Source organism: Myotis myotis, unplaced genomic scaffold, assembly GCF_014108235.1.
Source record: "Myotis myotis isolate mMyoMyo1 unplaced genomic scaffold, mMyoMyo1.p scaffold_m19_p_5, whole genome shotgun sequence".
Taxonomy (NCBI): domain Eukaryota; kingdom Metazoa; phylum Chordata; class Mammalia; order Chiroptera; family Vespertilionidae; genus Myotis; species Myotis myotis.
The window spans coordinates 91,760,547-91,784,359 of record NW_023416357.1 but is presented as its reverse complement, the minus strand read 5'-3'; the positions used below and the strand labels follow the sequence as shown (position 1 = coordinate 91,784,359).

Genomic DNA, 23,813 nt, shown 5'->3' with positions numbered 1-23,813 from the left:
CTGTCAGCGCCAGAGGCCAGATCTTTGCCAGGTGGAGAGGGCAACCTCATGCCCCACCCCAAATTTCCCAAGTATCTCTCAGAGCCTGGCGCTGTGAACGGCAGTAAAGCGACATTAGCATGGGGAAGGGGAAGCGCGGCGTTATCTTTGGGCCTGAAGGGGAGTTGGTATTTGGGGGAGTTCTTGGGAACAGGGGATGTCCGTCCTGTTTCAAACCTGAGGCTTCCGGGGGACTCTGGTCTTCCCCAAGTTGGTTAGGGGCCACCAAGGGGTGGGTGGCAGGTGTGGGGACAGTCTGGGTGCTGCTCAACTTCCACTGTTCGTCCATGGGGGGTAGGGGGAGTGTTGAAAATGGGAGGAAGGGCTAAAAGCACCTGCTGGCACTGGCACTGGTGTTCCCGAAAGGAGGAGGCAGCTCTGGGGGCGGGTCTGAATCTTAAGTAGATGTGTCCCCATTCGGGCACCCCTACACCCCCATCTGAAGGGTCCCTGGAGCGCACTTGGAGGAATCCTGCGCACCCCCAGGATGGAGCCCAGCCTGGACTCCCTCCTCCTGCCTCCGCCCAGCCAAGTGGGGAATGTCCCCCCTCTCCCATCGCCCCCCCCCCCCCCCAGTTTGGAGAACCCCAATCTGTCCCCACGGGTCGAGGCTGACGTCGTCCCCTCCGCATTTCTAGGAATGCCCCTGTCCGCTGACTATATTTGGAGAGGGTTTCGAGGAAGGCACCCCGGGTCCCAGCCACAGCCCCCACCCCAGGCAGGGAGCGTGCTCAGCCGCAGGCTCTTGCCCTCTCTCTCCGACCCGGCGGGGAGGAGCCGCCCCGCCGCCAGATCCACTACCGCCGCCTCCCCAGCACGGCCAACCCCGGGCCGGCCCAGCCCCCGCCCCCGCCGGCCATAGGGCGTGGGGGGGGGGGGAGCGGGGAGGGGGCCGGGCCCGGAGGGGGGACGGGGGCGCGGCTTTGTGGCGGCCGCGGACCGCGGAGGCCGGGAGCAGCCCGTCCGCTCCGCGCTCTCTGCAGAGCAGGGTTTCCTAGCCCCCCTCCCCCGCCCCCCATCACTTGGCTTTCGTCTGGGCGGGGAGGGATTTTTTTCTGGAAGTCTGCCCCCCACCCCACGGAGCAGGATTTGAGCCTGGGCTCCAATCTGGGCGGAGGCTGCAGGGCCCGCGGGGCACCCCCACCCCCCACCGCTCCGCGCACGCCTCCCCAGAGCCCCGAAAGGCGCAGCCCCAGGGGGCCTCCTGCACCCCCGGAGGAGGCGGCGGCGGTGAGTCTCCCCTTTTCCCTCCATGGCACCCCTCCCCCGGGCTGGGGCCGCGGCAGGTGGGTGCCCAGGCCCGTGGAGCGAGGAGGGGTGCGGGGCGAACGCCTGGGGGGTGGGTGGGAACCGGAGCGGGGAGGCTGCGGCCGGAGCCTCGCGCGGCTCTCCCGGGACCCGGTGAGACTCTGGTCTGGGCTGCGATCGCCGCCGCCGCCCCCCGAAGCGGCGGGGTGGACGGTCCCCAGCCCCCTCCCCGGCTCCCGAGAGGGGAGTGTTGGGCGGGCGGGGTGGGATGGGGGCGAGGCAGCCCCCCACCTCCCTGGAGCTCGGGCTGGGAAACTAAGGAGGCGGTGGGAAGGGCAGCCACCCCGCCCCCACCCCGGGGAGCCCATCGGGAAACTGACTCGCTGCGTGACCCCGATATCAATGCTGAGCGGAGAGCAGGCCGCCGGCTCGCGGTCCGCGCCCTCCGCGCCCGCCGCTCCACGTGCGCCCGGGGCTGCGCTGGCTCGGATGGGGCCGGCGCCACCCTCCTGGGGACGTCGGGAGAGCCGGGGGGACGGCCCCCCGAGAGTTCCCACCTCCCCGAAGTAAAGTTGGCCGCCCGCTCGCCGCGTCCCTCCCTTCCTCCCCGGAGCGGGCGGCCATAGCACGTTGGCTGTAGCTTTCGCTGGGCAGGAGTCAAAGGAAACTAGGTTCCGGGGTGCGGATCGGGGTGCCGGGGCCCGAGACCAACCGAGTTGCTCCGGCAAAAGTTAGGGGAGAAAGCAGCACAAGACATTCAGATTTGGGGGCGGGGGGAGCAGCGGTTCTGGCTTCTCCCGCTTCCAATCCCCTCCCGAGGAGCAGTGGAATGTGCCGCTCAGATCCTCTGAGGACACATCCATATTTATAATTTATTTTTAGGAGAAGTTGTGGAAAAGGGCGGGGGCTTAAGGTGGGGGAGAAAAGGTGTATGTGCGGGGGTGGCCTTTCAGAACCCAGGGGCTAATTGAGCTATTAAGATGCTGATAATTCCCCCCCAATCTGAGCAAGCAGCAAATTTGACTTTAATGAGAGACAATTAAGGGCACGGATAACTAAACTTTAGCTGGATGGAGGTGGGGGTGGAAGTGTACCAGGCACCACAGGCACTCCCTTTGCGCTTTGCTAAAGGGCATTTTGGCCGCCCAGAGCCTTACCCGGCAAATTTCAGGCCCAACTGTGGATCTGGGGGCAGGAGAAGGGAAAAGATCCCCCTATGGGGTGGGCAGATCCGCCCTCTCCCTACCACGATCCCAGCTTTTCCGCGTGATGAACTGTCATGTCTGCAGGAAAACCCTGTCATGATTCCTTCCCTTATCCAGGATTCTCCTAAATCCTGCCTCCAACACAGCCTGCCCCCGTGCTGTGAGCTGGGGAGGGGTCACTCCTCCAGAAAGGAGATGTTGAAGGCTGTGGTCCCAGAATCGGGGTTTTGAGGGCGAGATGAGTTTATGTTTTATCCAACTGGCCCACAAAGTCCCGCTTTTGGGGTCATTCTCAACAGCGAGGGACTCAGGTCCCCCAGCAGCCCCGGGAGAGTGAGGGAGAAAGCTGACACCCCCAGGCTGCGCCTCTGAAAGTCAGAGGGAAGCGGGGAGGTGTACCACTTGGGGTAAAAGTGAAAGGCTGTGTTGGGGATAGTCGTGTGTGTGTGTGTGTGTGTGTGTGTGTGTGTGTGTGTGTGTCAGTTTGTTGAACCTGCTGTGTTTTCCAGGGCCTCTTTGCTCGGAAGGCCAAAAGGAGATATGTGAAGGCAAAAGTACAACCCCCTCACCCCCCAATGGTTTGATGAGATGTTTTCATGGACAGGATTTGAAGGAAACGAGTGGCACATTGCTTGCTTGACACCCCCAAAATCAAACAGCGCTGAAACCACGAATCATAATTATATTAGATTTGCCTTCAGATCTGTCAGAGGAGCAGCCCTCTGCTTGCTTCCACGTGGAATCACAATATTTCTTTGCAAGTCCTTGCTGCCTCCCTCTAAGTCGTTTTATAAGAAACTCTGCATACAGGGAATTTCCAAAGGCAAGGATGGTGGAGGACAAATGCCCCTCCCAGAACATTAACCTTATTAAGTTGCATTAATTTACACACAACACACACATACACACACCTGACATTTATTTGTAACCTCCGGATATCCACGTACCTTAATTTTATTAAGGGAATAGGAAAGTAAGGTACCTGAAAAGGCTCAGTGCTTAGTGGACAGGGCACATGGACACACAGATGACAGGGGCTGCACTGCCCGGGTTTTAGCAAAAGCACTTCTTGACTTCCAGAGTTCTTGCTCCAGCGAGGCTGGGCGATGGGAAATTGTCACGCTGTAAAAGGGTGCTTGTGCTTTGCTGAATCGTCACTGCCCTCGGAGCTGACTGTCAGATCCTATTTACTCTGCTAAATAAGGATATCTCGCCAAATTAGCCTTTAATGATACTTCTACAAAGAGGGCGCTTTCTGTGAATTACCCAGGCCGGAACACGGAACGTTACGCCAGGATCCTGAGTTATAATCGCGGCGACGAAGCCGTATGTTGAGATTACTGAATTGTTACGTGTGGAAAATCAGGCAGGATTTAGTGCGAAATGGGAATGCCGAGCATTTGCTCAGTACAGTCCCTGCTTAAATTCAGCCCTCTGAAACCGGGCATGTAATTATAGGAATACCTTTAGCAAACTTTCCCCCCACCCCCCACCCCCTGAGTCTGGAAACAGGCAAAGCAGTATGATGAAGAGATTATAAATCAGTACTTTGCAAGTGAGAAGTTGTCATTAATTCGGCAAAGAATCACAGCTTCTTTTCATAGTCTTACCACCACCCCTCCCCCCACCCACCAAGGGAAAAAAAACACCTAAACGTAGGACTGATGTACACACTGATTACCTTTTGCCTTTTCTCCTCTGCGTAAAATTTCATTAAGCAGTTGCTATCCCACTCCCCACAAGAAGTGTGGATTTTAGGGGGCAGGAGGGCGGAAATAGCAACTCTGAATTTCGTTTTTAGCAATACACAAGCCATGGCGAATCTCACAGGGGGGGAAATATTTCGAAGGAAAAGAATATGGTGTAGCCGGGGGTAAAATTTTTAGAGGTGCTGCTGCAGTGAAACGGATACTTCCTTAAAAAATAAGACGTGTGTATGACTCAAACCAATGAAAGCTGGACGAGTCCCCACGAGGGACACTCCCTCTATTTCTTGTTTCCCAGGCCCCCCTCCCGCCTTATATTAAGAACAGAAAGAAGATTCTCGCCAGATAATAAACTTACAGCTTCCTAATAGGTTGGCTCGCCCTCTTTTAATTGGGATTGTAAATACAGCTATTTCAGACGTGAGGATAGAAATTAGTCTGATGGAAAAGTTAGTCGACTCCGTAGTTACAGTCGCTTGCCAGAAAACAGGGGCACCCGCAAAGAAAATAAAACATTGTTGGCTGGAGTTATTGAAGCTGGAAATTTCTGTCTTTCCCAGCGTCCTAAACTCAGGGAAATGTAAAGTCCTTTTTGCTTCTTATTTTTGGAAAGAGGTGAAAATGAACCCTGGAAAAAGACACCTACACAAACATGATGTAAACAACCGTAGACTTGCCAGGCCTAGTAGCTGCGCAGGCTTTTCAGGCCAAAGGGTGGGTGTTGAAGAGAGTTTGCAAGGAGTGGAATTGGGGGTCCCTTCATCACCCCGAGGCCCCGAGCCCTCCTTGTGGTGTCTTTTCAGAGCAGCCAACCATCAGATGCTGCTTTCTCGGCGTCCTCAGCTGTAGGGGGCATGAGCAAATATTTAGAAAGCCTGAACGTTTCTGATTTTACGTCATCTTCCTTATATAAAACCTTTGGGCTTAAGGATCCACAAAGCCAAATTGTTGCTCTGTGTCCTTGAATGGCTGCATCAGCCCATGAGAGGGAGACACACCTAGGAAATGGAAACTCATGCTGGTGTCACCAGAAAGCCATTTAAAAAATGCATTGGGACGTTGGGGGCAGATTCGGCCTCCGCAGCCGGAGGACCTGGCCCCGGCAGGGAAAGGAGTGCGAGGCTGGCCTGAGCCTTCGGGGAGCTGTGCGGCCTGGTGTGAAAGTTTCCTCAGAGGTGTGCTGAAAGCTAGGCTGTCTTGTTGGAATCATGGGTGAGGTCAGTGCCCAGGCCTGTTGGCATCTCTGCCCAAGACAGCCTGGACTGCTGCCAGCGCAGGCCTGAACGTGGCCTCACAGCCACTGCTGGAGCCCAAACAAGCCCCAGGCAGGTGCCCCAGGGTCTCTCCTCCCAGGACCCAGCCTGCAGCATTTCTTGGCCAGAAGTGGGGTGCTGGGCTCCCAGGGCAGCCTCCTCTGAGACGCTACAGGGTTCACTGTCCAGTTACCATGTGGGCTCGGGTGAGGGCAGAACCCACTTTGTGAAATAAGCACAGTCTCCCAAATGCTTGAAGGGAGACGGGGGGGTGGTCCTAAGAGCTCCAAGCAAATCTGCCTCCAGTCTCGAAGGTTCTGGGGCAGAGATGTACTTTTGCAGCCCAGGCTGAGGCTCTCTGCTGTCTAGCAACAGGGCTCCCCAGTGATCCTGCCCTGGGGGCAGGGTGGGGTGGGGGCGAGGGGGTGAGGCCCAGGGGCAGCAACAAAGCACACACACAGCTAAGCCATCTGCAAGCTACCTGTGTGTGTTTGCCCCTGTCTTCTCCGACCAGTGGGCCTCTCATCCACCGGCGCTGAGCCCTCTTATCACGGGGAAACCTGGGAAGGAGGGCAAGGTTGTAGCCCTAGAGTGGGGAGAAGGCTCCGGGGGACCATCGGTGGGCCAGCTGGGCGGATGAGGGGACAGCCATCTGAGGCCCCCTGGGAGGGTGCCCCGAGAGAGAACTGGATGAGCATTCTGGGAGAGAAGCAGCAGGAACCTGCTTGGGGAAGAAAGTTGCATCCAGCTCTGAGTCAGCCATTCCCACGGGACTCCCATTGGCCCCAGTAACTGGACACCAGGCCACCAAAAGGCCTCGTGGGCTCCTGATTGCATCTTAGAATGGCACTAAGAGGTCCAGACTGGGCACTCGCAGGCCAGGCCATATTTAGCCTTAGGTTCACCCAACGAATATTTTAGGTGCTGCTTGAAAGAAGAGATCTGGTTGCTGGCTGTCACATGGCCAGTGTAGACTTGCTCCCTCGCAGGCCTGGCCCAGATGGCCGGCCGGGTGCTCCCTGGCATCTGCAGAGTCCCCGCCAGAGACCCAGAGCCACGCGACAGGTGCCAAGGAGCCAGTGAGCACCCGGGTAGTTGGTTCTGTGTCGGGAAGCTTTTTGCCCCATTTTCATTCTGTTGGCGATAAGGACGCCTCCATTCACAGAACTCACAGAGGCTGTTTTGAGTCCCTCTCTCCTGCTGATGGCCCAGTGTGATGGCCCAGTGTGATAGGCCAGCTTGCTGAGTGAGCAGCCTCCTCCGCCTGGTGTCAGTGACGGTGGGAGGGGTTAACCCTTTCACAGCCGGGGGTGCTGGTGGGCACAGGGGCCCAGCCTGTGGAGACCTCAGGGCCCACATGCCCCATGGGAGCCACTGCCCCGGACTCCTTCCTTAGCCTCAGTTGTTAGTGGTGGGCCCGGAGGGATGGTGCGTGGCCCTGAGCAGTGATTTTCGAGCCTTTTTGCCCCACCAGTGATAACCTCTAGTCTCCCCTAATCAAGTCTTCACCCTTCTGTTGGTTGGACGGCCGTGGAAACCGCTGCTCACTTTCCAGATATTTTCATCCAGGTTTCCCACCTTCCAGGGGAGGAGGTCCTGATGGAGTCCTGGCTCACTTAGATCATTAGCGAGAGTTTGGAATAACCATTGGGGTCTTGGGGAACGTCGCAGGGTCCAGCAAGGGCCTGGCATTGGGGAATGACCCCTGGAACCTGCTCTGAGGTTCCAGATCCTGGTTTTCTGGGCACAGACCTGGTTTTCTGGGCACAGAGGCGGCACATCTGCATTGAAGCCGCTGTGTGGAGACGCGTTTAGCCAAATATCAGCCAATCATGATCAGCCTTTGGGGGCCTGGGTGGAGCCACCGTACACCACGAAAGCCTTGGCTTGTTGCAAGTTTGCTCTAACTTTGTACATTTTTTCCTTTTTAGTTTTGGCTCTTGGTGCTCAGAGAGCCACCACTTCCTGCCCAGCTGGTTCATTACCGCAGGGAAAATGAGGGACTTTTGGGGGCAGATGTGTTTCCATTCCACTATCATAATGCCCCTAAAAATCCTTATTGCTCTTGCAGTATTCCTCGGGGGTCCCTGGGCTGGCCCCGGACGGCTGGGAAGACGGCAGGTCTGAGTTCCTCCGGCAACTAAAGGAAGAGAGGAGATGCCCTCCCCACCCCCACCCCATTCCCTCCTCTGGTCCCTGACAGATCTCCCCTCATGGTGCTCAGATGGTTACCACCATCCACAGATACGGGTGGCTACACATGCTGTCTGCCCTGCAGGCACAGGATGTTGGAGATCAGGCCTGGGAAGAAACGGGGTGGCTATGGCTACTGTCTGCATTTGCGTGGGGTTCCTGGGGGGAGGTGGGGAAAGTGGGAAAGAAACAGGTGCTACCTGTTGGACAAGGTGAATTTCACACTCTGCCTGGTGCCTTCCAGCAGGGCCTCTGGGATCCTCGCCTTGGCAAGGGCCCTGGGCAGTGCTGGCTTGCTCGCCTACAACCTGAGACAGACCACTGTCCCACTCGCTGCCTCGGTTTCCCTATCGGCCAAGGGAGGGGCAACAGCCCCTGCTCTGGTCCCAAAGCGTTCTTGGTTGTTCACAACGTTACAATGAGTTCAAGTTGGTATACCAGCTGCGAAGGCACTTTGGAAATGGGCCGTTAAAGCATCCAGCATGGAAGGTATTAGTGCTAGCATTTAGTTATTGACACGTGCCAAATATGCCAAGACAACTCACGGGAGGGGAGACTGCAGCCTACGGAAGCTCTGGTTTCTGGAATCAGCCACCCCCAGCTCTGTGTCACCCCAGGCAAGTGACTCAATCTCTCTGAGCCCCCATTTCTCATACACGAAACCCACTTTTAGGAATAGAAGCTTCCCAAGTCTGATGTGGCACCTGGCTAAATCATTCTAACAGGTATTTATTTGAAGAGCTCATTTCTATTCGCGGCAACCGATTGGTTTTCAATTTCAGGTAGAGATAGAAGCCCCTCCTCCCCCTTTTTTACATCAGTTTATGTAAGTGAAAAAGGGTGAGTTGCTTGAAAGAAGAATATTAAACAAAGAATACAGGTGGTATGGAGGATGGAGCAGAAGTCAAGATGGTAGCTTGTAAAGTTTCCTAGGTCCACTTACTTTAGAGTCCTTTTTTGCTTTAGGGATTTTCAAGATGACCCCGTGTAGTTGGGGTGGGGAGGGGTGTGCTCCGCCCTGACAAGCAGGGTGTCACATGTCTTCCCTTGATGGAGTGGGCCCACCCCTTCCTTGCTCGCCATCATCAATGAGACCACTCAGACCTCGGCCCCTACACCCACCCATAGCTCTTATTTAGTTCTTATTTCAGGACCATGATGCCCCAGTGCCCTCTTTCCCGGCCAAGGCACCTTCTCAGTGAAATGGGGGGAATAGTAAACCCTCTGTGTCAGAGCAGGGGCTCAATCAGGCAGCTCTGATGGGTCCCAAAGGGCACCAGCAGCCCTGGGATGGGCAGGGGGCACAGCAGTGCCCTCGGCTTGGAGGGGGGCTCCTCAAACAGGCCCCCCTGTGCCTGGCCAGGGCACCAGCTCCCCGCCCACTCATGGGATAGTGGCTTGGAGAGGAAGCAGTAAGCGCTGGGTCCCCGCTGGGCAGGGGCAGACTCCAGTTTCACTTTCTGCTGTGTCATGGGGTGGGGGGTGGCATCGGGGCCCAGCTGGCCAGCTGGGGCGGGTACCTAGACAGCTGCCAGCCCAGCTGCCAGAGCACAACCCACACCCACTCCTGCCCAGCAGCCTGCCAGAATAGGGGCTGGGCCCTCGGGCCACCCCTTAACTGCCTCTCCCCACAAAGTGGGGAGAACCTCAAGTGAGAAAAGCCAGGTGTTGGGGTGAAATGGTTCCTGTTGATTCTGGATGAGAGCTCTCTGACCGGACACCTGCTTCCTGCCTCCCTTTACTGGGCACATGTCTGCTGAGGACCTACTGTGTGCCAAGCTCTGTGACAGGTGCCGGCGGTACACCAGGGAGCAAGACAGACCCTGCCCTCTTGGGGCTCCCAGTTGAGTCGGGGTAGACAGAGGAAAGAGTAAGCAAAGAAAGAAAGAATCCCCTGTTGTGGGGAAAGTTCCACACTGTAGGCTTGGCGTTAGCATCTCAGGGAGGGGCGTGCATACATGCCTGTCTATGCACATGTGCGTGTCAGCAATGTGTCAGCTCCGGGGACACACAGCTAGATGAAGAACACAGACCTGGGGGCCAGATGTCCCCTGTTTGAATCTGGACTCTTTCACTGACGGGTGTGTGAACTCAGGTGACCTCAGGCAAGTCCCCGCTCCCGAGTTCCCCTGTCTGGGTGCTGGATTAAAAGTGTCTCCATGACAGAGCTGCAGTGAGGATGAACTAAGCGAACATCCCTAAAGACTAAGGGCTGTGCCTGGCACCGACCATGTGCTAGGTAACTCTCAGCTCTTATCTAAGAATAATAAATGTGCACTGTTCTTCTAGGAGGCAGTGCGGCTGTCCCCGCAGGCTGAGCGCACTGGTAACATGGTGAGTCCTTCCTCCTCGCTAAGCACTTCCCATGCCTGGTCTCACGGAATGGCCACAACCAACCCGCAGCTGGGCCTGTTCAGGTGAGGAAACTGAGGCACAGGCAGGTGAAGAAATGTGCCCAGTGGTACCCAGCTGGAAAGGCCTTTGACCCCAGGTGCAGGGGGCTTCAGGGTTAGGGGCCCTGCACTTGCTTGAATGCTCTGCTGTTGTCATCTTGAAATTCTTAATAATTTTGGAACCAGGTGCTCCGGGTTTTCGTTTGGCAAATTATGGAGCCAGTCTTGCCCGGATCTGACTTACTCCAAATCTGCCACTCTTAACTCCCACCATCAGGCAGCCAGGCCCAGAGTCGTTTTATCAGATCATCAATACAGTGTTTAGTGTGGGACTGAAATTCTGGGGAGAAAATGAAGATTTATTATGGGGCCGAATTATCCAAGTATGTATTTGTTTGTCTTTTGCCCCTATTAGAACACGGGCAGGGACGTTGCCAAGGTCAAGAACCCCAACTCATTCATTGTTATATCCTCAGGGCCTAGCATGTATTAGCTGCTCAGTTAATAGATGTGATACAATCAATGAATGGGAGGTTGACCAATCTCCGGAACCAAACCTATTTAAAGGACACCTCCCAGGAAAGCAGGTTGTTAGGGTGGTCCCTGGCCACCTCAGCAGGCTTCTGGACAGCCCCTGAAGGGTGTGGAGACACAGGTTTCTTTCCTCTCCCCGACCCAACATGAGTGGTTAAAGGCATGTGGTCCTGGACTCCTGGGCATCTGTTATTGGGGGAAGTGCAGTGTTCAGCTGAAAGAATACTCAGGTTTCTGTTCTGGGCAGGTTCAGGTCCCAGCCAGGGGTCAGGGAGCACAATTTCCTGAACAGCTTATTGAAAGGGGTTGAATTTTTGGATTAAATGTCCTTTTTCCTCTGAAATTCGAGTTCTTACCGTCTCAAAGCTCCAAATTATAAATATTACTGAGAAGCAAAGAATCATTTCAAAAGCCTTTAAGAGATTTATAACAATAATAAACATGCAGACATGTTTTGTTTTGTTTTTGCCAACGATTTGCATAGGCATTGTCTCCATTGCTTCAGCTAAACCTGTGAAGCAGGAGTTACTGTCCTCATTTCCTAAACGTTACAATCACCAGCATATATTGAGTACCAGGCACTTTACACGTATCAAGTCATGTTAGTTGCACAAGCAACATATAAAGGAGGCACTGTTATTATTATCTCTGGCTTTCTGATGAGAAACACGCTTGGAGAGAGGAACTGACACGTCCAAGGTCACACATCCAGCATGTGGTGGGCTGGGCTTCAAGCCCACATCTTCTATCCCAGGGGCCAGCAGCTAAGTATTTTAGGCTCTGCAGCCCACATGGTCTCTGTCCAGCTATTCCACTCTGCCACTGTAACAAGAAACCAGCCATAGATAAACATATGTAAAGGAACAGATGGGTCCGTGCGTTCCCATAAAACTTTATTTACAAAATACAGGAAGTGGGCCACATTTTGCCCACAGACTATAGTTTGCCCACCACGTTCCAGATCCAAAAACCTGCCTTTCTGTTAGGAAGAACCTGGCCCTGGCAACATTCTTTGCCAGCCCCTCTCCCCACCTGTGAGGTGACTAAGTTACATTTCAGAACAAAGACCACTGGCTCTGGAGCGTTCGCATAGGCCTCCCCTTCCTTGAAGGAATTAGGGAGCTCTTGGAATTCACCACTGCTTAGACCCGTGGTCGGCAAACTGCGGCTCGCGAGCCACATGCGGCTTTTTGGCCCCTTGAGTGTGGCTCTTCCTAAGCCTTAGGAGTACCCCCAATTAAGTTAATAACAATGTACCTACCTATATAGTTTAAGTTTAAAAAATTTGGCTCTGAAAAGAAATTTCAATCGTTGTACTGTTGATATTTGGCTCTGTTGACTAATGAGTTTGCTGACCACTGGCTTAGACTTTACTAGTGACTGCTATGATGGAATACCATGGGGATTTTAAATTGTAATTTTATTATCTGTCAACTTTGAAAGGGGAAAGTGTTGTAGTGAAAGGAAAACCCTCAGTAGGGCACTTTGGCTGTGGAACAGTCACCTCTTCAGAGAAGGAAAAATATCTTAAGACACAAAAAAGGTAACCGCAAGTGGATGGCAATTGGGTATGTGGGGGGCAATTTCCCCAACAGGCCAGAGGCTGGAGCTTAAGGATTCCTGTCAAGAGGATGGGGGAGGGCATGATTTTTAAAAACAGTTTTATTGAGATATGGTTCATGAACCACACAGTTCATCCATTGGAAGTATATAATCCAGTGCCTTGGAGTATATTCAGATGTAGGCACCGTTCATGGCAATCAATTTTAGAACATTTTTATCACCTCGAAGAGGAACTCCGTACCCTTTGGCATTGCCCTCACCCCTGAACCTCCAGTGCACCCCCCCCCCACCCTAAGCAAGCACTGATCTATTTTCTGTCTCTGTGGATTTGATACTTCATGTAAATGGAATCATAAGTATGTGATCCTTTGAGACTGGCTGCTTTCACTTAGCACAGTGCTCTCAAGGTTCACCCATGCAACAGTACATATTAGAACGGCATTCCTTTTAATAGCCAAATAACAGCCACGTTTTTATTTATCCATTTGTCAGTTGGTAGACATGTCCATTGTTTTCACTTTTCGGCTTTCCTGAATAATGCAGCTGTGAACATTCCTGTGTAACTTTTCGTGTGGACATCCGTTTTCATTTCTCTTGGGCCTATACCTAGGAGTGGAATTGCAAGGTCATACGGTAACTCCACGTTTAACTTTCTGAGGAACTGTCAGAGGCACGTCTTATATTGCTTTTTCCAATTTTGTATTCTGGAAATTTCCTGTTACTGGAAACAGAGAAAACACTGTGACAAGCACCCCATACTCATCATCCAGGTTCAACAATTATCAACCTTCCGTCAGTCTTGATTCTTCAGCCTGTCCTTCTCCCCTTTGTTTCCCGCTAAGGAGTTGGAAGCCAGTTTAAACACCTCACTTTATGTTGTTAACGGGGCTAAAATGTCTTTTGCCTCAAACCGTTCGGGTCTCCTACGCCCACATCCTTGTGTGGATGGAATTTGTGGAGAACGGAGGAATCAAAAGCAGTCTCCAGTGGATCCGTGTGGGGTGGAAAAGGAATAGCTTCTGAGTGAAACAGGACTGGTGACATCATTTGCAAAATGAAAATGTGGAGCCCTTTATTCAAAAACTAATAATGTGTTTAAAATGACAAGAGCAGAGCATAAAACCAAACGTTGGCCCCATGCAACTGTTCAGGCCACATGCCCATGAGACCAGCAAAAGGCTGCCCAAGCAGAACTGATTCATTGGACACAGGAATTTAGAGCCTTTGGTGCCTGGGAGAGACATACGTACCCGTCACCCCCAATCCCTGGAAAAGTTCCAAGGAAAGTTGGGTCTCCCCTGGTATGTGGGGCAGGGTTCAAACCTATTGCATTTGAGTCTCCAAAAAATTAGCTGACCCCAGCTGACATGTGGGTTATAAGTACTTTAAAAAAATAGCCACTTGTCTTAAGCCTTCTTCCCTAAGAGCCCACAGTTGTTTGACTTGGCCACCCCATTGTGTCCTGGATTCGGAGTGTACTCTGATATCACAGCAAATAATAGGCCTGCAGTCTTCACCACAGAGGCCCGCTGGTCAGCAAACAACCCGGAGCCACAGGGGGACCAGAAATGCCCACTAGAGGCAGGTGGCCTGGCAGACATCGGCAACCAGGCATAGCACCCACCCTCCCAGCTCAGACACAGCTCCATTATCCTTCTCACAGAGTAGCCTCTACCCGCCCATTGAACATTAGTCCCTGCACTTATCTAGATTCTCAGCCCAAGAAGCAGAAGCTCCCAGCCTTTAGTGCACCCAAGGCTGCACTTACACTAACAGCCTTGTCACGACTGGGAAGAGGAAGGAGAGAACAAATAAGGAGGTTGCAGCTCCTCCTCTTCTCTAGGACAGTCAATGAATGTTCATTCATCACACATAAGGGACTGTGTACTGGGCATGAGCAGTGTAGTAACCAAGACAGGCACAGTTCCTCCCCAGAGAGGCAGGAGAGGCCGTCGTAAACCAAAGATGAACAGAACATTGTAAGTGTGATTAAAATAATTACGTAACAATTACAAAAGCAACCACAACCATCAGGTCTGAGTACGTTCTGGCAGCTCTGGGGTTTATAGACAGCCAGCGTGATTCTTAAAGCAAAGCCCGGCCGGCCGAGAGTGACAGCAGCACCGCCAGGAGAAGGCAACAGAGGTAGGTGGTTCTGTTTTCGCTTTTGCTTTTTCCCTGCCAGCACTTTCTCTCCCACTTCCTGTAACAGATGTGACACCCCGTGGGAATGGTGGGAGAAGGCCTGGGAGCACCCATCCCTCAGCTACAGTCACGGTCCAGGTGTGGACACCTGACCCAATACCACTAATCACAGCAGCCCCCTTCTGAGCCAGCCACAGTGCTTGCTTCAGGTGTGGTCATGTGACCCAAGCAGGGCCAATCCACGATTGTCCTAACTGGAGTGGTGGGAAGGTTGCTTTTCCTCCTCTCCAGTATCCAGTGCTACCTGTGCCCCAGATATTGAGGCCAGTGAGCAGAGGGGAGCATAAATGTGAGATGGAATGGAGGAGAGAGGTGGGAGTGGGAGAGAGACTAGTGCTGCATTCTGAGCCCAGAGCCTTCCAGTCCCTGGATCAGCTCAGGCTCTCCCTTCTTCATCATAGCTACCGAGTGAGTAACTCCCCCCGCTCCATTCTACCCCAATACCATCAACTTTGACTTCTGTGTGGCCCAAGGCATCCCAATCCCAGACTTGGGGACTGTTGCCCTCTTCGTGGATTGTGTGGCACTGAAAGGGGTAGGCTATCCTCAGAGCTCATCCTCCCCTAGGTGTGCCTGCTGGACTTGAGAATACAAGAATCCCTAGACACACGTCCACGTGCCCCTCCCAATTAATTTCCCACGGAATCAGAGCTAAAGACTGCCCCCCATTCCTGCTTGTCTCCATCTCCCAGACCCCATCCGCACACACCCCTCTTCTCCACCATGGACAGAGCACGAAGCTTGTCCTGGCCTCCGCTCTGCTGCCCGCCCCGCCCCCGCCCCCCCCCCCCCCCCGTGTTGTATTTGTAATGATTCGTTTATGAGTGCTCCCCCATGAGTGAGAACCGTGAGCATGGGGGCTCGGGTCTCACTCATCTTTGCACCCCCAGCCGCTGGCACACAACAGGCAGGCAGCAAGCATGGGAAGGAGGGAGGCAGAGAAGAAAGATGGAGGGGAGAAAAGGGTGCTCATTCCTATTTATTCTGGTCCAACCAGTGGGTGACTCGGAAAGTCAGTCAAGTTTTGTATTGGTTTCCTCTACTCCAATGTCACCTTCTGGGAAAAGCGCATTCTCCCAGTCCCCTTCCTGGCCCCTTCCCTTTTCTATGTGTTCTTATCCTCTTCAGCACCTTCTACCACTATCAGTTCTTCCCTATGCTCCGTTTATTTTACTTACTACTTCTCACTGAAATGCCACCTCCAGGGGGGCAGGCATCTTTGTTTTGTTCTCTGCTGTATCCTCAGTACGTAGAACTCTACCTGTCACCTAGCAGATGCTCAATAAATGTCTTTGGAACGAATGAATGAATTCTTTGTGTTCACCAAAGCCACGGGTTTAGCAAGCTTGTTTCTTAAAAGAGCCAGGCACGTCATGCATTTTACAGGTGTGGTGTAAGTCGGCGATGTATTCGTTTCCTAGGGCGGCCATAACACCTGACAGCTAAACCTGGTTTGAACGTGGTTTGAACTGCACAGGTCCACTTATACATTTTTTTCCCCAGTAAGTATCTGTACTGTTTTCAATCTGTGGTTGGGCATCCACAGATGCAGAGGGCCGACTGTATGCATTGCTCTACGCCAGTGGTTCTCAACCTTCCTAATGCCGCGAGCCTTTAATACAGTTCCTCATGTTGTGGTGACCCCCAACCATAAAATTATTTTCGATGCTACTTCATAATGGTAACTTTGCTATTGTTATGAATCGTAATGCAAATATCTGACATGCAGGATGTATTTTCATTGTTCGCGACCCACAGGTTGAGAACCACTGCTCTACACCGTTTGATACAAGGAACTTGGACACCTGTAGATTTTGGTATCCATAGGGGGCCCCTGAACCACTGCCCACGGATACTGAGGGACAGCTAAGTTTTGGGGAGTCAAAGTTAAACATGGATTTTTGACTGTGCAGTAGGTCGCACCCCTAACCCCTGCATGGTTCAAGTGTCAATTGTACTACAAACTAAGTGGCTTAAAACAACAGAAGTTTGTTATTTCACAATTCTGAAGGCTAGAAATCCAAAATCTGGCAGGGCTATGCTCTCCCTCCCTACCCCCATGACCCCCACCTCCCACCCAGGTGCTCCGGGAAAATCCGTTCCTTGCCTCGTCTACCTTTGGTGGCTCTGATATTCTTTGAGTTGTGACCACATCACTCCAGTCTCTGCCTCTGTCTTATCCGTTTTCCTCTCTGTGTCTGTCTCTGCTTCTGTCTTACAAGGGTGCGTGTGAGAAGCATTTAGCGCCCATCTGGCTAATACAGGATCAACAACTCCTCTCAAGACCCTTAACTTAGTCACGTCTTTACCATATTACCACAGTAGGTAACATTCACAGGCTCCCGGGATTAGGAAGTGGATATATCTTAGCTCTCTGGGACCACCGTTCAGCCCACTACTGGTTATTTGCACAAAGAGCAGAAAAAGCAAAGATTCCCACCACCACTCCACTGGCCTGACAGACACAGAATGAAAAGAGTATTAATATTGTATTGTGTTGCTCCAATCAGAGTGTGAACATGATTTTTAGAGCACCATTTTGTCTTTTAATTATCCCAATTAAAAGAAATCATAGCAGGCTTATGATAAACATAGTACAGAAGAGTATATGTGGGCAATAAAGGAGCCCCTTTGCAATTTTTCTTGAACTCCAGTTGCATTTTCTCAAAAGTAACCACTGTGGGCAGTTTACATAATCTTCACAAATTTTCTAAGTATATTCAAGTGCACACACTTTTTCTTTTTTAAAATACGTTTTTATTGATTTCAGAAAGGAAGGGAGAGTGAGAGAGAACTATACATCAATGATAAGAGAGAATCATCGATTGGCTGCCTCCTGCACACCCCACACTGGGGATCAAGCCCGCAATCCGGGCATGTGCCCTGACCGGAATCAAACTGTGACCCTCTGGTTCATGGGTCGATGCTCAACCACTCAGCCACACTGGCCAGGCTGCATACACTTATTTGCTCATAACATTAAGATAACCGGGGGTGTTACAATATATTTTGAAGATAGGACAGCCCTCTGACCCACCTCATTCTTTCTAGTGATTTCTAGCATTGCATCTACTTAACTGTCCCACATTGGCCAACATTTTCGTTAACTCCAGGATTTTGTTGTTGAAAACTATATGCTCTTTGGCATGTGTTGAGTGTATTCATAGGATACATTCCCAGAAGTGGATCTCTCTCTCTCTCTCTCTCTCTCTCTCTCTCTCTCTCTCTCTCTTTCTCTCTCTCTCTTTGTTAATCCTCACCAGAGGATATTTTTTCCATTGCTCTTCAGAGAGAGTGGAAGGGGGGGAGGGAGGGAGAGGGAGAGAGAGAGAGAGAGAGAGAGAGACATCAGCTGGCTACCTCCAGCAGGGCCTCCAGCAGGGGACAGGGAGCCAACCCAGGCATGCACCCTTGACCAGGAATTGAACCTGCGACCCTTGGAGCACAGCTGATGCTCTAACCACTGAACCACTGGTCTGGGCAAGAAGTGGAACTTCCCTCAATCAAAGGATATGTGCATTTTAATTTCTACAGCTACGGCCCAGTGCCCTTCAAAAAGCTGGTATCCCCACACCCATAAACAGTATGTGTGAGGATGGCAAGGACCCCGTGTGCCAGGGGAAGCAAATCCAAATCGGGTAAGTACACGTTCCATGCCAGCCTGGATGGGGGTGGACCCAGCCTCTGAGGTCATCCCTGGAGCTTTCTGAGGCAGTAAGTGTTCGAAGTTCTCGCTAGCTTGGGTTTTATAAACAAAGGCAGAGTTTGGGGAGGTGAGCCAGGCCCGTGCAGCGAGAAGCATTGTGTAATCCAGTATTTATATCTTTAGTACAGTTAGAACTTAAATATGGACAAAACATATTTTTCTGTTAATTTACACAAACAAATATGTTCCCGGGCCCAACACCTCTAGTGCCAAGTTTCTAGGGGAAATGAAATTCGACTGTGAGATTATAAACCGCTAGGGAGACGACGAGAATGGAAAAGCCGCGGCAAGTTAGCTTTCCGCATCCAGATCTGGGCTGCTGAGCGGTGTCGCTTTCTGTCTTCGTTGCAGATAAACCTGCCAGTAATTTCAGCGAATGAAACGCGGATCCTGGAAAGGCCAGAAGATGGAAAACGCTCCAGTTTTGATAAAAGGAGGTCTGCTCTGCCTCCAGTCCTCCCTCCTGCTGGTCAGGACGCGCACAGAGGAGCTGATGAATTGAGGGAGAAGAAACGAGGCCGATGTGAGCCGCCTTTCAAGGGCTGTGTTGATATACAAGCCCAACAACCTGACACTGGTCCAAGAGGGGATTAAAGCAACATGCTATTGTGAGTGATTGCTTAATTTATTGAGCTGTGGCAAGATCTGTAATGAAACACAGCCCTTGCAACTGATAACCTCCGGCTGCAATTGAACTTGACAATTAAGGAATATTTTCCAAGGATTTTTCTGGAACAGCTTAGAGTTTTTTGTCTCTGTGGTGGGGTGCTTCTGAGCACTCATTTTGCCAGGCAAGCTTTTTTCTTTTCTTTTTTAGGAATGAAAGGCTGATGTTAATAGGAAATAAGCGTCACTTTATTGACTGCCTTGTGCACACCAGGCACTTATTATACTTTATCTCTAATCCTGACAACGGCCCAACGAAGGAACTCTTATTCGTCCCTATTTTACAGATATGAGGTTTCTAGGTGTTCAGTAACTTCCCCAAGTGACATTGTCCAAGTCTGGAGCTACTAGCCATTGGTGGCTATTTATGCCTAAATTAATTAAAATTTTAAAAATCAAAGAAATTCACTTCCTAGGTTGCACTAGTAGCTAGCGCAGGTGCCCACTCCCCAGGTGTGGCTGGTGGGTACCACACTGGACAGCTCAGATACGGACCATTTCGATGACTATGGAAAGTTCTCGTGATCAGTGCTGTCCCAGAATGTTCACAGGTAGAAGTCCAACCCCTTGCTTCAAAATTCTACTGTTACCCCTTGCTTCTTGCTTCTCTTCCTGGGGCTGAAAAGTAAGGACTAGAGCTGTAAGGCTAAACCCTGGCTTCACATTCACGTTACCTGGGCTGCTTTAAAAAATATTGATGATATGGCCCCAGCCCTGGAGATTCTGACTTTACTGTGATCGGGGGGTGGGGAGGCGGGGAGACAGGCATGAGGGGCTCTATAATTCCCCATGTGTATAGCCAGGATTGAGAGCAGCTAGAAGAGCGGGTCCACACACAGTAAGGTGGGAAGAGCTGGCTCATCTCCCAGCAGAATGGGGTCGCTGTGGGCCCAGACGTGGGCTTCCCCAGGCCTGCATCTGATATGAGGTTTCTAGGTGTTCAGTAACTTTCATCAGACGGCTCGGGGTCCTTCCTGCAGGCAGGGAAGACCTGAGTGCTTTCTCACACGCGTCCTGCTCAGTGGAAACACAGTGAGGAGCTCTGCTTTCAGGAACAGGCCCCGTCACGCCGCCACGGAAGAAAGGAGATGGGATGCAAGACCACAGGGACAAAGTGGGGTCTGCAGCCCCACCTTTGGAGTGGAAGCCTCGGGACGAGCCCATGCTGTAATCTGCCTGACAGAACAAAAGTGTTTCCCAGCTCTGTCAACAAGGACATTGCAAAGGAAGAAAAAGGGAGGGAGAGAGAACCTGCGGATTGAGAGAGACGTAAGAGACACATCAACCAATCCCAATGGAGGGAAAGGGTTAGAAATACTGACCAATCCCGTCGCAGTGAGCACCACCAGCACTCGGATTAGGGTCTCTACGCACCACCTCTGACAAGAAACCGGGGTTCTGTGCAGAGACAGCCGATCCCCGGTCTGAGACAGGACACGTGCAAGAGGAGCCTGGAACGTCCTGTCACCCGGGAGCGTGGAAGCTCTGGGAGACTCTGGATCATGCCCGAAAAGATGAAGGGGACAATGTGATAGGACAGCTGGCCAGATGGGACAGTGGAGCATCAATAAGAACAGTAACTGCACTGGACTGGAATGTGTTAGATATGTCCAATCTAAGAGTTCACAACGATACCTAGAAAAAAAAGCATAAACTCATTTGTCATCTTTGGGCGATGTTGAGAAACCAACTCATCATGTTGAAAATTGTTAAATAAAAGGAAAGAGTCAAGTATTTTTCCTTTCTGGTATGAACCGTACCTTACAGTAACCAAATAGCTGATAAAGGAAGTGTCTTTTTATGGAGGTATTCCAGCTAACACACAAATACAGAAGGGTAGGATTTATTTGCCACTATTTTGCAGCCTCTAATGGGTCCAGACAGTGATCATCGATGCTGCTAACATCACCAGACATTCTGTGCCTTCAAATGGAAATCCAACATAGCCACTAGGAAATCATCATAAACACACACATACACACACAAGCATTAATCTAAGTAGCTTCTAGATCTAATTACTGATTTACAAGAAATATACCGGGGAGAGGAACATGTATAATATCAATATGGTGATGCAATAGGCAAAGTCCAGACTGTAGGACACTCTACAAACAAATCAACCCAGCTTCTCAACAAAGACATTGCAAGGGAAGAAAAAGGGAGGGAGAGAGAACCTGCAGATTGAGAGAGACGCAAGAGACACATCAACCAATCCCAGTGGATGGAACTTGTATGGGTCCCAATTTTATCCAACTGTAAAGAAAACATTTATGAAACAACCAAAGAATTTTGAACACTGAGTAGATATTTGCTGATATTAAAGTATTACTGTTAGTTTTAGTAGGGGCTATGATGGGATAAACCCCACTCCTCTTTTGGAGCCATATATGAAAATATTCGCAAAAGAAATGATTTCTGTCTGGATTTTGCTTCTAAATATCTGAGATGAAAGAGGAGGAGAATGGGTATAGATAAAACAAGACTGGCTGAGAGTTGGTGGTTGTTGAAGCTGGGAGATGGGTAGTTGGGGTTCATTGTACCACATTGCTCTTGTGTATGCTTAAAGTTTTTCATAATAAAAGTAAATTTAAAAGTGAAGAACAGATTTTTCCTTCCCTTCACTCAAGGGTATTAGGCTGGTCTGCCCACCCGCTGGTGGCATCTCTGGGGCAAACCTGGGTAGCAGATTTGAAATAAATCTTAGCACGCATATGTGCGTGCACGCGCACACACACACAGACACCCCCCCCTCCTGTCTCCATGGCAATCAGTTAGGTGAGGCAGCACCATCCCAAAGGTTCCTGTCCTTAGGAGGATCAGGCCAGGCTTCCAGTGTCGTGCCAGGCCCACCATAGCTCCCTTTAGTCCTAGTCAGACCTTCACCAGGGGCACCCCCATCCGATCTGCCTCCTGGCACCCCCTTCCCATTAGCCTTGCCCTCCCTGTGTACCCCCTGAGGAAACAGAGGTCCATTAGTGGAAAGAATAGGACCCCGAATTGAATTTAGCTTCAAATTCTGACTCCCCACTGAAAAGCAGACATTTAACCATCCTGAGCCTCATTTTTCTCATCTGTAAAATCGGCATAATGTGACCTCAACTAACTCAATACATATTATGGGGGGGGGGGGCAAAAAGGACCTAGTCTCCACCACGTGGAACTAGACATTCAGAGGTGAAAGGCAATCTTAACAGACTACAGTATAAGTGCCATGAAAGGCACATGTTATAAAATTTGAGATGTAAGGGTGCTTAGTCACATCCTAATTTTTTGAAAACTGGCAGTCACTACATAGGAAATACCATGTCTCTCAATCATACTTTTCATTAACCAGAGTATCCATACTTCCAACTACTGAGTATCCAGCTATGCAGACACATGGAACAATTTCGCTTCACTTAGTGCGTACATTTCCACGCGGGAGGCACTATTATTCCCATTTTGTGGGGGAGGAAAGGAAGCACAGAGAGGCAAGGACCTTGCCCAAGGCTATCCTGTGGGTACAGGGCCCTGTCTTCTGCGATTGACCCTCTGCATTAAGCTTTGAAACGCAGCCACAGGGGCAGGAAATCAGAAAAGCTAGGAGACCACTAAGCTCTCCGGGTCAAATTCCATTTTACAAATGAGGAAATAGTGGCCCAGAGAGGCCACGCAACTTATCCTGGGCCCCACAGGGAATTAGCCGCTCAGCCTGTATCCAGCCTGCTAGAGGAGAAGGTTGAGGGGAGGCCCCATGCGTGAGGGAAGCTGACTCTCACTGCCCCATTTAACCCTGTCCAAGCTGTCCTGGGACCGGACACTTAGATACTAAAACCAGGGAAGTCCTGGGCTAACCAGGATGAGCTGGTCACGCTGTCTCCTAGTGAGGTGTCTAAATGGACGTTTTCCAGAACGCGGCCCTGGGATGGAGCTGGCTGGGGAGAACCTCTAAGGTCCCGTAAAAGTGCTGGCTCTTCACGCCTGTGGCCCCTGGGGTACCACCCACGTGTCAGCCCAGGGGCCTCTGGAATGGCCCATCAACCAGCATCCTTCCTTACACCTCTCCAATCTGCCCCCCACCACCCCCAACAGCCAGAGTGCTCTTCCTGAACCGTAAACCTCCTGGCCCCGTACCCCAGTCTACAAGTCCAACTAGTGTCTCGTTTCTCCCATGGCTTTAGGACAAACTCTCCCTTTTGCAGGCCTGAGGCCCCCTGGGGGGCTTTGTCCAGTCCCGCTGTGCAGCCTCCCTCTTGAACCCACCCTACCGCTACGATATCCCAAGCAGGACCGGGATAGCCAGAGACCTAACCATACTTCCCCCCTTACACACATACCTTTTCCCACCACCCCACCCTTTCCTCCCACAGGACCAGCACAGTCGTAATCACATAGCTATTTGTATATTTAACGGATTATTAATATCTAGTCTCTCCCACCCCTGGCTAGACTGTCAGCCCACGGGGGCGGGTATGTGATATTCACTTCTGTTTCACAGCCCCTGATTCAGTGGTGACACATGAATGGTGCTCAGTCAACAGTCATCAGGCCTGGCGGGGTGGCTCAGTTGGTTGGAGCATCGTCCTGTACAACAAAAATGGATGTGGGTTCAATTCTTGGTTGGAGCACATACCTAGGTTGCAGGTTTGATCCCCAGTCAGGGCACATATGGGAGGCAATCGATCAATGTTTCTCTCTCACATCAATGTCTCTCTCTCTCCTCTTCCCCCCTTCCTCTCTCTCTAAAATCAATAAAAATATATCCTCAGGTGCAGATTAAAAAAATAAACAGTCATCAGATGGACCAACCAGTGCCATCGTTACCTCCAACCAGGCCTCCAGCTGAAATTACAGAGCTTGTATAGCCACCCTGACCTCCAGCCCCATGCCAGACAGCCTGGGATCCGTCACATGACAGAAAATGATCCCAGAAAAAGACCGGCTAAGGGCTCCCGGAAGGAGCCATGGCAGCCAGGAGCGCCATGCTTTTTCTTTCATTATTTTACCTGTCTATACACTCTTTCTTGGCTCTGTTCACATTCCTACTCCAGCACCAGCTCAGAAAAAAAAAAAAACATTAGCTGCAGGGTTTGAGACAAGATAGCGGGCTGGTTCCTTCTCTG

The 23,813-nt window shown here is 51.4% G+C and overlaps 1 protein-coding gene across 1 annotated transcript; it reads left to right on the top strand.

Annotated features, from left to right (window-relative positions):
• Window positions 1-326: 326 nt before the first annotated feature.
• Window positions 327-21,309, top strand: LOC118656549 (formin-like protein 3). Its single transcript, XM_036309998.1, has 5 exons — window positions 327-333; window positions 944-1,269; window positions 9,934-9,978; window positions 17,874-17,977; window positions 18,397-21,309. Exons 1-5 carry the CDS (start codon window positions 327-329, stop codon window positions 18,398-18,400), a joined length of 486 nt encoding a protein of 161 aa, XP_036165891.1. The 3' UTR covers window positions 18,401-21,309.
• The last annotated feature ends 2,504 nt before the right edge of the window (window positions 21,310-23,813 follow it).